This window comes from Gopherus evgoodei, chromosome 6 (assembly GCF_007399415.2).
Source record: "Gopherus evgoodei ecotype Sinaloan lineage chromosome 6, rGopEvg1_v1.p, whole genome shotgun sequence".
Classification (NCBI taxonomy): Eukaryota; Metazoa; Chordata; order Testudines; family Testudinidae; genus Gopherus; species Gopherus evgoodei.
The window spans coordinates 55531818-55547935 of NC_044327.1; the positions used below are offsets into that span (position 1 = coordinate 55531818).

At 44.3% G+C, this 16118-nt stretch overlaps 1 protein-coding gene across 1 annotated transcript in view; it reads left to right on the top strand.

The window, feature by feature from the left end:
- FBN2 (fibrillin 2) overlaps nucleotides 1-16118 on the top strand; it is a 275441-nt gene that overhangs the window by 67266 nt on the left and 192057 nt on the right. Inside the window, 1 exon segment of the mRNA XM_030567977.1 lies at nucleotides 7794-7919. Coding sequence (XP_030423837.1) covers nucleotides 7794-7919 — 126 coding nt within the window.

Consider the following 16118-nt stretch of genomic DNA (forward strand, 5'->3'; position numbering starts at 1 on the left):
ATAGAGGCTCTTTGATGTAATGGGCACTATATAAAGAGACAGATTATACGAGTGTGGATGAGATTGACAGATAACCCATTTGAAGGAGTTGGAAGGCTGCATGGTGAGAAAGTTACATGAAAAAACAAAGAAAATCGCCAAGCCTGAAGAGTGGGAGACAAGATTTATGTTATGAGGATCCATGGAGCAGCAAAGGATAACATCAAAGTCACTGGTCCAGATAGAGAGGGAATTGGCTTGAGTACTAACTGGGGAGCTATCCTCCACTTAAATTGTGTCAACTATTGTGGCTCTAACTTCTGGTAGGCTTCTATATACAACTATTAGCCTTTCTGAATGACTGACCAGTTTTATCCATATCTATACGTGAAAATTTAAACTATGGTGTGGTGTGCACTTCCAAAGACTGGAGTTAATCAAGACTAGCTATCCAAAATGACCTCATGTAGGCAAGCCCTTACTTAGAGAACAAATAGTTTTGTATCTATAGCTATTTCTATCCTAATATATATAATCAGAGAAGTAAGTGCTGATGCAGATTGTATGGTGTTAACTGATATAATTTACACAGTAGAGGAGCCAAAGGCTGAGGTTGGAGCAGGAAAATCAGCAAGAAGTGTAAAAATAAAGCAGCCTGCCTTTATTTTTGTTTGGCCTTGGGCCATTCATTTCACTTGTTTATGCCTGTAAATAGGGAGAAAAGCCTAGCTGGCTGGCTAGAGAGACAAGGTGGATGAGGTAATATATTTTATTGGACCAACTTCTGTTGGTGAAAGGGACAGGTTTTTGAGCTACACAGAGCTCTTTTTCAGGTCTCGGAGAGGTACTCAGCTGGATGGCTGGCATTTTTTGTGGATTAATCAATTATGTTTGCAGAGCAAGTAGAATCCTATAGATTTATTTATTCATTCATTAACGATACCATGACAACCTAAAGAGGAATTTAAAAATAACCCAAATCTTTAAATCTCCCCATAGCAGTTTTTTGCTTCAACAATAGGCCTTATGACTGATTTTTAATTCAGGAGAAGATAGAAATGACAGCTGTCATGTTCCCAAGAGATCAGACAGTCCATCTCAAAGTATTCAGACAAGAGACAATCTTAGTTGAAAATACTTTCTTGCCATTACTGCATGGCTGTGCAGCAAGATAGGGGCAGGAATCCCACGCTCGAAGTTTTCTCAGATCCTCCCAACATTCCTTAACAGTCCATTTTTTAGCTACTCCCTTTCCTCTTCAGACAGTGATTCTAAGCACCAGGGAAAAGAAATAGGGAGCTCCTACATCTTTGCCCCACTACCAAGTGGCTAATCCAATCTCAAGGGTTTTTCCCAAACATCTTCCCTCCTACTGCCCATTGTTCTTATGAAAATGGGACAGAGCTGCAGCAGATGATATGCTGAGAAATGATATAGTAAGAATACATCCAGTCTGAGATGGCAGAATACATAAAAACGTCAAATTCATGATGGAAAAACAACCGATATTATTTTCCTGATAGGTCAGTTCTGAAGATCTACTGTGTATGTTAAAGTGACTCTCTTAAAACAGATGTCCCCTTACCCGGGACTCCATTTGGCTCCCACTGAAGTCAATGCCATAACTCTCAGGATCAGACTGCTAGTAACTGATAATGCCCTACATTATTAAAACAAGAAAAAAACTAATGTGACTTTTCACCATTTCTGCTGATTTACTTTTGCATTATTTTACTTATCTAGGGCACACAGAAAAGGCTAGTCCTTTCAACTGTATTCTAGGCCATTTAGCTTTCTGGTTCTCATGCACCGGGTTAATTAAAAAATAACCAAATCTATTTTCATTTAAATTAAAATATAACATTCAGGAGAATGTTTCTGTTTAGTAAAACTTTTTTGTTTTATTAAAAAAAAACAACAACCCCAAACCAAGCTTCCCCTAAATTTAGGGTCTAAACTATCTGACAGAATTTCTCTAAGTATATTTGACAAAGCCTCCATTTCCCTAAGCTTTTTTTTTTATCTTTAGGGTTCTCTGAGAAACTGTCCACTCATCAGAGAGAGGCCGAAGTTGGCTAGGTTTTCAAAGGTGCATGTGTAAAGTTGGCAATGCAAATCCTGCAGGCGGTTACCACTTACTCAGAAAACTCTGAAAAAGCAAAGAACCTTTTTTCACGTGCCAGATATTTTCAGACCCATGAACACATGGAAACATTCTACCCAATCTTTAACATATTGAATCTCTTGGTATATACAGCCATGCCTAAAGGATAATTCATTTAATTTTGTGTTTATGGCACTAAGAATGCTTTTTATTCATTTGGCCCTCAGAAGCATGAACAGCTTGGGAATGAATAATGTTGAAATTGAGGTATAGTTAAACCTGGCTGACAAGGTAGAACAAAAACACTCAAACCACCTGTCTATTTGATCCCCTGTCTATCTGATCACAAAATTGTAGTGTATGCAGACAAATGATTCCTGTGGCTTAAAATTGTATTCAGAAAGTAATTCACTGAAGAATCCATTTTAAGAATATATTGTATTAACTTTGCTCTCTAGTCTTTCCAAATTCGAAAAGGCTAATAGCATAATTCTAAAAAACCCTTATTTGGACGAGCGACGGGATGGGTTTGTGTAATGTGAGACACAAGTAGTAGTTTCATTGACTTGAGCTACTCCCAGAAAAAGGAATTACTTGCAGGATTAGCCCTCTTGGTTGTATTTCTTTTAACTAACAATGGTGCTTAATGTAGTCATTCACTTTATATTAAAAATGATTTTAAACAGTTCCCTTACAGTGAAAATATAACACCTATCCCCACGCACGCATTTGGATTAACATCTTTCCTAGAAGTTGTTGAACATGTAAGCCAGGTCATGTGGTTGAGGCTTTGCAGGATCAGTACCTCACTTAGCAAGACTGTATTCATATTTCTTCATTGGACATGTTTCCTTCTTTGTACAGCAGTGGGTTGTGTAAAATAATCATCCCTGAGGTGGTCTTTCTTTCCTCCCCTTTCAAAAATAATGGATTTTTTTTCCAAACCATGTGGATTAAAGTTGTAATTAATGGAATTACTTGAATTCTAAAACTTTGTTCAAGGCCAGAGAGAAACCTTTTCTGTTTCTGGAACTTATTCATTTCCTTCTGCTACTGCAATTAATTGATAATTACTTAATATCTTTGCTTATAAAGCAGTGAAGTGTACTCTTATGAGATTCAAACAGAGATAATCTTTATGAAGGCCACCAGTAAACTCAGATATTGCTGTTTTCAAATTAATCTGCTTTTTAACCACAACTTTGCTGAGGTAGCATGAGTTAAACAAGCAGCAATAACTCACGGGGTTCATTTATATTCAGCATCTTCAGTTCATTTTGAGGCAAAAGAGTCAAAGGCCATATACAATAATTATGTGCTGGAGGGGTCCATCGGGTGGGTTGGGTATGAGTGGAACTTACTTTCTCGCTGGATACTGCTAAATCAGACCTGCCAGGTCTGACTTCCCTGGCCTCACGATTAGAAGGGACAATTTTGAATTCCAAATACAGTAACTCCTCGCTTAACATTGTAGTTATATTCCTGAAAAATGCAGCTTTAAGCAAAATGATGTTAAGCGAATCCAGTTTCCCCATAAGAATTAATGTAAATGGGAGGTGCGGGTTTGGTTCCATGGAATTTTTTTTCACTGGACCAAAAAAAACCTTACATACACCCCCTCACACACACACACACACACAGTATAAGTTTTAAACAATTTAATACTGTACACAGTAATGATGATTGTGAAGCTTGGTTGAGGTGGTGAAGTTAGAGGGTGAAAGAGCGTGGGATATTTCCCAGGGAATGCCTTACTGCTAAATGATGAACTAGCACTTGGCTGAGCCCTCAAGGGTTAACACATTGTTAATGTAGCCTCACACTCTGCACGGTAGCACGAATGGAGGGAGGGGAGACAGCGTGGCACACACTCTGTTTGTGAGAGAGAGATGTGCATTGCCCCTTTAAGTATGCTGACACCACATTCTAAGTACATTATCTTTAAAAAGATCAGGAAGTTGAGACAGCAGCTGCAGCCAGCTCTCTCCTCCTGAGCCCTATTATGTATCCCTCCCTCTTCTGTATTGGAGAAGGGGGTAAGCGGGGGGCAGGAGTAGGGAGGAGGGGGATATCCTGACATTAGTCCCCCTCTTCTCCCCTCCCCTGCACAGCAAGAAGGAGGCTCCCAGGAGCAGCTCCAAGGCAGAGGGCAGGAGCAGCACATGGTAGTGAGGGGAGGGACAGCTGAACTGCTGACAATTGATAGCCTGCTGGGTGGCTACAGCACAGGGAACTTAGGGGAGCGGGGAGCTGATGAGGGGCTGCCAATCCATCCTGGTTTCAAGCCCCCACCAGCTAGCTCCAATAGCCACTCTTTCTGCTAGGAGTGGACAAAGCAGGCGGCTGCCAAACAACGTTATAAGGAAGCATTGCGCAACTTAAAAAGAGCATGTTCTCTAATTGATCAGCAGCATAACAACGAAACAACATTAACTGGGACGACTTTAAGTGAGGAGTTACTTTAGATCTGATTGCACTAAGTGATGTTTTTTAGAAAAGAATGTTCCTGGGAAGGATGTGCTGAACCCCCTACGTTTATAAGAGCTTCAGCACACGCACAATCTAAATGATGTATTTGCACACTGCTGTGTGAAATATACTCAAGATAGTTACAGGAAAAAAGTATAAATACTTCCAGCAAATGTACTTAAAATAAGTTTGTTTGCCAAGCAGTGTTGCCTCCTTTCTTGGTAATGACAAATTGCTTTTGCTTAAATGGTAAACCAGATGACTAGGTCCCCAAATCAGTCACTCTGTCTATCTATGACACAGAAGCCTGGAGTCATGAGGCTGAGGTTTTTTATTTTGTTGATTTTTTTGGCTGGGTGGGAAAGGATGAGTCTTTGTTAAAATATTGGCAGTGCATCACTGGAAAGAGTAGGGGTAGAGGCGAGTCAAAGCGAAATAAAATGTGTGTCAATGTGAAAGAAAGAATGAGGGAAAAGTATATGCTTTTGGAACCACTTTTTTTTCTTTTTTAAAATAGTTTGTCTTCCTAGTGCTTGATTTAAAACAACATGAACCAAAAATAACAAAACAAGAAACCTCCCGCCCACAAACTGAATAGGAGGCAGGCCGGTAGGCTGACTGCGTATGGGAAACAGGGAAGTGACTGCACACTGAGTGCTGTTAATGTGCAAACTAAACCAATTGAAAAAAAAAAGTGAAAAATATTTTTCCCCAAATCCTTGCAGTTATAATAATCCTGAAGTGTTCTTTTAACAGTAATCGATAAAGGAAGTTTTAGATACAAGTGTTACTTTTAAGTAGACAGTGTACTTTTAATATTGCTGGCTACTCTGGATTCTGTATTTAAATAATTGAAGGAGTAATCTAAAACTCACCCCAATGCACATAAAGCTCTTTGGTGCCTGGAGGCCTAGTGGCCCTCATTGTTTTTGCTTGCATGGAAAATTGTTCTTGATATTTTAAAAAAAATTGATAAGTAGTAGAAGCAGCTGGGCTCCACCTCTTCTTCAGATGAGGAGGTTGGTGATAGTGTGAAGATTTATGGTGACAAAAATGATTATCTAGAATGGCCTCGTTAAAATCCTAAAACCAGTCCTTTGCATAGTGGAGTGATGGGACCGGGCAGGCCCACTCAAAAATGCTAAAGCCAAGTGTGGGTATCTAACCTTAATCTATGACTGCAGACAAAGGAATACGCTCTAACTTTTGAACTTGAACAAGGTTGGTGCATAGTACTTTGCTGATGCAGAGTGAAGAAATTCGCACTGCTTTTACATCTGCTTTATCTGTGGGTGTTTTTTGAAAGAATAAAGCAGTTTGTTTTTCAATTCCAACCTCTTTTATAATCACTAAAGTGTTCTGTTCTCCTGTGTGTCGGTTATGCCCACGTATGGGCTAGGAAACAGCATAGGTTTGGACTCAGTTTCCTTTTCATTGTGCTATCAGCAAGGAGCTGGGGAGCAGCACAGTTGCCCCAACCCTGATCCAGACTGTCTTCTCTAAACCTACAAATATGGATATCTTTTGAGTGCTGTCACAGAGTCCCTGGGCGATGCTCTGGAACTGCTCCCCACAAAGCCAGTCAGGACTTTGGGGAGCCTCTTCTCCCTCGGAGCAGACTGTTTTCAGGGCAAGAAGCTCCCACGTCTTCACCTCCTGGGTGTCTCCTTGGAGCATTCAGCATCATCTGCCCCTCCATGCGCTTCCCACAGCGAGCCCACCCCAGCATGGTTCTGGGGAAGCCACAGGGTCCTGCACCCTCACTTTGCATTCAGATGTGACTCTCAGCCAGCCAGTAAAACAGAGGTTTATTAAATGACAGGAACACGGTCTAAAACAGAGTTTGTAGGTACAGCGAACGGGACCCCTCGGCCGGGTCCATTCTGGGGGGCAGTGAGCCAGACCCCCACGTCTGTACTTCACTCCTCATCCCCACCCAGTTCCAGACTGAAAACCCCTCCAGCCCTTCCTCCTCTGCTCAGTTCCTTTCCTGGGCCAGGAGGTCACCTGACCTCTTTGTCTCCAACACCTTTAGTTGGCACCTTTGCAGAGAAGAGGCCCAGGCCATCAGTTGCTAGGAGACAATGTCAGGCATTTATGTACATTGGGCCTTTGCTCTGCAGCAATCACACACTCTTATTCCACCACCTTGATACTTAAAAACTGCCTAGGGGACACTGAGGCACCAACACACTATTCAGAGAAAACATTAAGAACATTCCTAGTTCGTCACAAGCTCCCATAGATGAGTTCTGAGATTTTTGGAGACAAATGTACCACATAATGGAAAGGCCTCCACACAGCTAGGATCTGCAGGTTTTGACTCCCCAGAGTTCACAGAAGTGGAGCGGAGCCTTTGGGCACTTAATCAAATTATTAATTCCTTCTCAGTAAAACATACAACTCCAAAATTTCATAGCACTGTAGTTTAATTAACTTTTGAAAGGAGAGCTAAGTATCTGAATGAGAGGCTAAGTATCTGAATATATACATCCTGCATTAGCCTGAAGCCTGCTTTCTATACTCTTTCCCGACTCCTCTTTGGTACAAAGAGTTCTTCTGTATGGCTCTGGCCTACACTGGTTAGTTCAGAGAGATCTCTGTAAAATACTCTGTATTATTTTAACTACTCATCTGATCTAGCAGTACCAAATTCAGTCATTGGGGCTGTGCTGATAGTAAGCTACAGAAATACAGGATGTTTTCATCTATGTGGAAGATGCTTAACATGTGTGGGACTATTGCTCTTAAAAGTATAGCATTGTAATGGATGTGTTTGAAAAGTTCTTGGCTCATACCTTATTATGTATACTGTACGTATTTTTTTTTAAAGTAAGGGTTTTGCCCACTTGGCCTAATTTTGCAATGAATGAGCTTGAAATAGTGCATGTTAAAGCACAGTAGACATCTACTATAGACGAACTGCAAAGGAAGAATGAAAGTGGAGTAAAGTACAATTAACAGCTGTGGAGCTCCACGCTAACAAATCTGTCATATCTAGCAGGCCCTGAATGTTGCATGCTTATCTAATATATCACAATTTATTGCTTAGAGGAGAGGGGAATAAAGCATGGGAAGGGTCAGTGCCAGACAAAGTGGTCTCTAAATTCATGATGAGATGCAGAAGTTTGGTAATAATCGTTATTTTTCAGAATTCTTTCAAAGATGGAGCTGTCCGTCTGTTATCACAACTGCAATTCAAGCAATGTCTGATTTCAAACAAACTGTTTTCTCTTTATAGATGTTGATGAATGCCAGGCTATACCAGGAGTCTGTTCAGGAGGAAACTGCATTAATACAGTTGGCTCTTATGAATGCAAGTGTCCTGCTGGTCACAGACAGAATGAGGCAACTCAAAAATGTGAAGGTAAGTATATAGTGTCTGAGAACATTCCTAAATGGTGATCATTGACTCAAAGTAAAGTGTCTCTTTGTGCTGTGGTTTTAGAGACTTGTACAGTGGATCATGATTGGAGCCTTTCTGGTAAAGAAAGAAAAAGGTTTCAAAGTTCTGGGTTTTACTACACAGAATTTTAGCTATGTTTGAAGTAGAGAGGCACTACTGGTTGTATTTCTGCTGTTCTTAATCATCATTGGGCTCATCACATCATGCGTATCTGCTTTGTTCTTCTTACTTTCTACCAGACAGTTTGCCAGCTTACTTGATAAACTGAATAAAGCAGAAAATAATCCTGTTCCAAAATTAAAAAAAAAAGTAAGGTGAAAAGACCGAATGTACAGCATTTGGAAGCAATGTATTATCATGGTTTATTTTTTTAAAAGTTCAAAATATTCTAGTAGCTCTTCGAGTTCTTGCTTATATGTGCACGCCATGTGCACGGCTGTTGGAAAGTTTCTCCCCTAGCAGCATCCGTTGTGTTGGCTGTGGAGCCCCACGTAGTTGCTGACCCGGCGCCCTCTCAGTTCTCTCTTACCGCTCATGATGGTCGTTGGAACTGTGGTGTCTTGCTCTGCAAGTTCTCCACGTCTCCCTAGCGTTCTAGACAGTTGTTGTTTGCTTTTGTTGGTAGTCCTTTGTTTTTGTTATAGTTCATGGTAATTGGGTTGGGGGATTTACCTTCCACCCTGACTGTTTTCTTTGAGGCTCTTATGCTCAAGTCCCCAGGATTCAAGCCCTGCACATTCTGCTCTAAGCCCAGGCCAATGGGTAACCTCCCATGACTCTTGTCTAAAGTGTCTGGAGGAGGCTCACCAGGCTGAGAAGTGCAGGATCTGCAAGGGTTTTCATCCCCAGACTAAGAAGGAGCGGGACTTTCGCCTGAAGTAGCTCCTTATGGAGGCGGCCCTTCAACCCCAACCTCCTTCAGTGCAGCAGGACCCAGCACCGAGTTCTTGGGTGCACAGCACCCCAGCAGTGATAGTGGAAGCAGCATTGCGAATGGACTCTGGCCGAGACCCGCGGCACTAAAGCCGGTAGCATCGACCGGGCGCTGTTCCCATTCTCTGGCACCGAAGCAGCTCCGGAAGCTGGAGAAGGACAGCTCTCCTTTGCAGAGATCCACCCCCCTGGAACCAGCCACCATGGTGCGTCCTGGAGGGGAGTGCCCGGAAGTGAAGGTCATGGACATGGCACCATTGACTTCGGCCCTGCTGGGGGAACTGTAGAGTCCAGTGCCACTGGACTCCCCAACCTGCGGCATTATGGAAGACCAACTGCCTTTCACCCCGGACATCTTTGTGGTTGCAAGGGACCTCATCGCCATGACAACACCAGGGTCTCCTCTGTTCCACACCAAGCCTCCGGTGCCTCAGTGGATGGTTCTGTCTTGAAGAAAGCTGGTGTTGAGCCGACTGTTGGCACTGTCAGCTCCGTTGGCTGAGCCCTTGCATAGCCCCCGACACTGCTCCCCATTGCGGCGCTGGTCATACTTGTGGCATCGATGCTCCCGATCACGGCACTGCTCCACCCACTAATCGACGTTGTGGAGCAGGTCCCGGACCTAGCACCAATCATAGCACCGTTCACCATCCCAGCGCAGCACCAGGCAACGGTACCACTCCACCTCCCAGCACTGCTCCCCAGCCTCGCAGCGCTGCTCTCCTCCTCGATGCCACTCACTGGCACAGCTCTGCTCGGCGTCACCCTGACTCTCCCGGTCTGGATCTCATATTTCATTTTCGGAAACAGTGTCGCAGTTTTGGAGCGGGACTGCTGCCAGTCAAACTGTGGCTGTCCTGATGTGGAGACAGGACCATGGCAGGCGCAGTGGCTGTTCTGGACCCCGTGGACGTACCACCAGGTCCAAGGTGCACATTGTGGAGCTCCCCGGTCGGCCACCTCTGAACCACAGGTGCTGGAAGCCTCAGCTAGTTGGCCTGCTCCTGGAGGTGTGGAGGAAATGTTGGGCCTTCTCCCCATCTCAGGACACCCTCCAACTCTGGTTTCTGAGCCTGCACCTGCGGTCAGCGACATGGGACATTGAGCCCCTGTGGAGCAGCGTGGTCAGGATGACCCTCTCCCTCCCCTTGGCCTCTTCATCCTCCTACGCTGCCGAGGCTGCAAGGGGATGCCTGAGCCTCCTCGGCCACATGGCTTCATGTACATACGTGACCCGGCACACTAGGCTCTTACTCCGGCCTCTGCAAGCATGGCTCGCCTTGGTCTACCACTCTGGGTGCAACAACTTGAATTCGGTGGTCACCGTCCTGGAGTGTGTCCTCACCTCCCTCCTCTGGTTGCTCGACCCTTGATTGATGTGCAAGGGAGTCCCCTTCCACAGCCCCCAGTCTTCCTTGTCCCTGGTCACAGGCGTGGTGGCTATGGGGTGGGGAGCTCATCTGGGGAACCTTCAGACTCAGGGCCTGTGGCCGAGGGCCGAGCTCTCCCTCCATATCAATGTCAGGGAGCTCATGGCAGTACACCTTGCTTGCCAAGCCTTCCAGGCTCAACTGCGTGGTCGTGTGGCGGTTCTCATGGAAAACACCGCACCCATGTTCTACATCAACAAGCAAGTTCCTCCCCTCAGGAAGCCATTTGGCTGTGGGAATTCTGAATAGCCTGCTCCATTCACCTGGTTGCGTCCTTTCTTCCTGGGATCTAGAACACACTGGCAGATTGCTTCAGTAAGTCCTTCCACTCGCACAAGTGGTGTCTCCAACCAGATGTTATCCACTCCATCTTCCAAAGGTGGAGTTTTCCCCACATTGACTTGTTTGCCACCCGCAGCAACAAGAAGTGCCCAACATTCTGCTCCTTCTAGAGTCACAGCCCAGGCTTCCTCATGGGTGCTTTTCTGCTTCCCTGGATGGGTTTCCTACTCTGTGCCTTTCCTCCGTTCCCCTTCGTGCATGAGGTCCTGCTCAAGATATGCAGAGATGGGGCAAAGGTGATTGTGGTAGCTCCAGCGTGGCCTCACCAGCGTTGGTATACCACACTGTTAGAGCTGTCGATGGACATTCCAGTCACGTTGCCTCTCCTTTCCGACCTGCTCACTCAGGACCATGGTCACCTCTGTCATCCTGACCTGTGGTCCTGCCACCTCATGGCTTGGGAGCTGCATGGCTGAACCCCACGGAGCTTCTGTGTTTGGACCCAGGAAGGCAGGTCCTGCTGGGCAACAGGAAGCCTTCTACTAGGGCCACGTATCTGTCTTCCCCCAACCCCATGGTTGGTCGTTTTCTCAAGGGCTTGGACGTCTGTGTCTTCAAATCTGGCAGCCCATCCCTGCTTGGGACCTGAACCCGGTCCTTTCTTGGCTCATGGGGGCCTCCACTGAACTGCTGGCCACGTGCTTCCTCCTGTATCTTTCCTGGAAGACAGCTTTCCTGGTCACCATTACGTCGGCGAGACACGTCTCCGAGCTGAAGACCCTCACCTTGGAGTCGCCTTACATGGTGTTCCACAGATATAAGGTTCAACTCAGACCGCACCCGGCCTTCTTCCCAGGGTGGTGTCGGCCTTTCACACCAGCCAGGAGATTTTCTTGAAGCCTCATGTTGGTCCCCAGGAGCAGTGGCTGCATTCCCTTGATGTCCACAGAGCCCTCACTTTCTACAGTGAGTGCATTCAGGAAATGGGCCCAGCTATTCGTTGCAGTGGCGAACTGGATGAAAGGCCTCCCAGTATCCTCTCAAAGAATATCCTCCTAAATCATGTCCTGCATCTGCACTTGCTATGAGCTGGCCGGGGTCTGACCCCAGCTCTTAAAACACACTCCACTAGGGCCCAGGCCTCATCAGTGGTGTTCCTGGCCGAGATACTGATCCAGGAAATCAGCAGGGCAGCGACTTGGTCCTCGATGTATAGCTTCGCCTCGCACTACACCTTCGTCCAGCACGCCAGGGACGATGCGGCTTTCAGTAAAGCGGTGCTTCAGTCAGTGTTCCTTAACTCAGAACCCACCACCTAGGTAAGACTTGGGAGTCACCTAATTGGAATCGATATGAGCAAGCACTCGAAGAAGAAAAAATGGTAACTTAAATTTGTAACTGTTGTTCTTTGAGATGTGTTGCTCATATCCATTCCAAACCTGCCCCCCTTTCCCTCTGTCGGAGTAGCCGGCAAGAAGGAACTGAGGGGGCACCAGGTCTGCTGGATCATATTGAGCGCCATGGAGGTACCACTCCAGAGGAATCCACAGCCAACCTGACAGATGCTTCTAGGGGAAAAACTTTCCTATGGCCATGCATGCGACACGCACACACCTAATTGGAATGTATATGAGCAATACATCTCGAAGAACAACAGTTACAAAAGTGAGTAACTGTTTTTTTTTAATGGCTATCCTCAACCTAGTGATCCTAATAACAACGGATTTGAGAAATGGTTGAGAAATTACTACTACATACAGTTTCTGTTAAAGAAGGGCTTGGGTACGTACAAGCTCCAACGGAGACTACATACTTTTAGTGCAGTAGAGTTTTTAATTTTTGCTTTAATTTACCAATCCAACTGAGACTCAAACATTGTTGGTATTCTACAAATAGTTTGCTTATTTGGTAAACACGTTGATTGGTTAAGAGCAAAAACTTTGTGACCTTTCAAAGCAATGTAATGGAAAACTGTTAAGTATATATAGCTCTAGTGCTATATATAATCTTAACAGTTCTAGTAATTTATGAACTGTTCGTCTGAGAGGTGTTGCTGTAGGTTGCACATGTTAGATGTACACAGTAGTGAAATATGTTTACAGTTAAAATTATTACTTTTTTTTAACCTTCTGATGCACATCAGTTTTATTTCAAGATTTATGTGGATTTACTATTACCACATGATTAAAAGAAACAAGAACATAGGAACTTTACTTGTTCCAGTGAACATTTTCTTAGAAAGCAAAGACAACTTTACTTTCAAGTCTGATAGGAGAGAAAGTGCAGTCTTTTGTTTTGCCATTAGGAGACAGTTTAAGTAAGCTTCTAGATTCTTTGATACTGAGTTGAGTTCATTTAAAAACCAACCGATGTGGTTAGATGTGTATGACCAAATGTTAAAGTAGTCTTAGCTTTGTAGTGTTGTTTGCAATCAAATACAGGGATGCAGAATTCAGATTGAAATTAAAGCAACACCATCAATTTGGAAATCACATTTCCATATGAAAATTTTGTGCCTGTGTTATTATACAAAATATCTAACGTTTATTAAAAAGACAAAAACAAAACAAAAACCTACAACAAAAGTTCAAGGATTTTGTTCCCTATGCTTTTCCAGTTTGTTTATTTTATGCATTTAACAATATTTTCTGTATAGCCAGTTTTCCTCTTTTGTTGATGGTCAGTTTCACTCCCTTTCTCATGGTCTTCTAGCATGGTGCCATTACGCCCATGCATTGCTTTGGGAGAAGCTTGTGTGCATTTTCTTCCCAAGCCCTTCAAGAAGGTGTTAACCAATAATATTCAGAACTTGGGCCTTACAGCCATGCTATTGTAACTCACACACCTATTTGTACCATCTAGGGGCACTGAGACCTCTTAGAGAGACTTAAATGAGTATGTTATCCAGCCTTAGCTAATAAGCAGTTGGCTTTTAGCTTATGCTCTAGAGGCTCACGCACTAAACTCCAGAGGTCCCCGGTTCAATCCTGCCTGCCGACGACTGGGGTCTGTTAGTGTTACACTATCATCTCCATGCTGTATTATGCATACCTTCTGACTCAGATCTGTGGTTTGAGCTGCAGAATGACAGGGCTTGGACTGAAATTGCAGCAGGATTCCACAAGAACCAGGCTTTATCTGGGTCTGGGCCAGGAGGATCAGCAGGATTAGCCTGACTCTAGAATACCTTGGTTATCTTCACAGAAGCTGTGAAACAGCAGCTGGGCAAGGCAAGGAGCCAGGTGGTGGGTGTTTGTTTCCTGGAAACATGCAGGAGTTTGGGGAGCAGGTAGAGCATGGGGTTGGAGGTTTGCAAGTCGTACTTTGCCTTTGCGTGCCTGCAAAAATGTGGGGGAGGAAGATGGGTGAGCCCAAGAATATTTGTTACTGTGGGTCTCAACCTGCCCAAAAGCCTGTTCAAAACAACAGTATGGAAGCCAAAAAAGAAAACATCAAAAAAATCCTGACTCCATTGAAATCAGTAACCAAACTCTCTCTGACTAATATGGGATCAAGATTTTACCTTGGGTATTTTATTTAATGGGCACATTATTTTTTAAAAAGTCAGTGTTGAAATAGCCATTTTTTAATAATTTCAATTCAGTGCAAATAAGAGCATTTATGTTGTGATGATCTGGAGTTAGAGAATAAAGGAAAAATTTATAGTGCCTATCTGAGCAAAGGAAGAGAACAAATCTATTAAGTTGGGTGCCCAGTAAATGAGGAACACACAGTTAATGGCCACATGTGAAAAGTCTGGTTTAAGTGACTTGCCTACCATCATGCAGGAATTCTGTGGCAGAGGCAGGGATAGAATCCAGATCTCCAGGCAGCATACAGCTGTCTTAACCATGAAACCATCCTTGGTCTTCCTGCAGTCCCTTGCCACGTTCACTACACGCCTCCCAAATTCTGCAACCAAAAAGGGAAGGGTCCTACAGACAACTGTCTCCTTCATTACAAAACTCTTATGCATCCCCAGAGCAAATCCATTCTGTGCACTGGAAAAGTCAGGGGTCCTGTGGAAAAAGTAGTTTATGATTTGTGTATCATATGTGACTGTATCCTAATGCACATGCACAAGGGAGGGATGAATGAAAGTTGCCCATGCAGCTTTAATTTTGGGATTTTCTACATTTTGAGTGGTTGACTTTGAAACTTTAATGTTCTTTTAATGTAATGTTTTGTGTGCACTTTCCTTAGTGTGTTTTTTTTTAAACAAACAAACTGAAAAAACAGAAGTTCTGTTTTTTGTGACAACATATTGGCACCAGCATGGGTCATCAGCAGGATTGGAATCTTTAGATACATAACACAGATCTCTGCCTTGAGCTAATGGAGTAATTGATAGCAATAGTCGGTTATTATCCTCTGTGTGGACAAGCACTAGAGAGAAATAACACAAATATACATCAGAGATTTTCACAGATATTTGCTGACAGCAGAAGAATGGTAAGACTCAGAAATCTTGTGTTCCATTGCAGGCTGTGAGAGGTGTATATTTTTGTAGGCACAAACTCTTCTCCCCATTTGCCTAAACTTGACCCCTTCTGCTCTGTCCCCTCCAATCTGTCCCTGTCTAGTCTGTTCTCTACTCTTGGCTCCTTGCCTTCCCAGTCCCAGTCTCCACTTTTCAGGCTTCTCATCCCATTCCCAGCTTCCTAGTCTTTCTTTTTGGACTTGCTGTCCCAATCTCCTCCCAGCTCCCACTCTCTCCCTCCTCACACCGCATCCCAGTAGTCTTGTCTAGCCAGTCACAATTTTCCCCTCCCAGCTCTTTGTTCAGTCTGTCTCTCCCTTCCCCCACAATGACTTCGCATTCCCTGTCTCCCTTACTGGGTTTCTCATCCAATCGCAGCTTAATTTCCCTTCTCTTGGACTCCTTGTCACAGTCTCTTTGCCCACTCAATTTCAACTCTCTCTCCTACCTCAGGTCCTTGTTAAATATGTCTCTCCTCCCCATTCCCTCACCACTAGTTCCTAATCTTGATCTCCTTGTCCAGCCAGTCCCACACTCCCCACTTCCCTCCAACATCTGATCTTAATGTTCCCTCCTCCTCCCATTTTCCTTCATTGGCTCCCAGCCTCCCCACCCAACCTGTCCCAGTCTGCCCTCCTCACTCCAGCTCACATTCTCGTGTCCAGCCAGTTCCAGTCTCCCCCTCCAATTCACAGTCAGTTCTCCTTTGAGTGCTTGCACATGTCCATTCCATGTTAGGCATGTGTGTGCCGTGAGCAGCGTAGTGGGAGATTTTTCCCTCGGTGGTATCCGTCGGACTGGCTCTATCGCCCTCTGGTCTGTGTGTTTGAGCTGGTGTAAGGGGTGCTGCTGGCCATGTGCCCCTCAGTTCCTTCTTACTGCCCATGATAGTTGCTGGACTGTCTACTCTTGCTTCAGTAAGGTGCCCATCAGTGTTGGTTTTTTTTCTTCTCAGTTTCATAGCTGTCTGTAGTGTATATATTGTAAATAGTGTTTGTGTAAATAATTAGTACCCTCTACCCTTATCATTAAGGT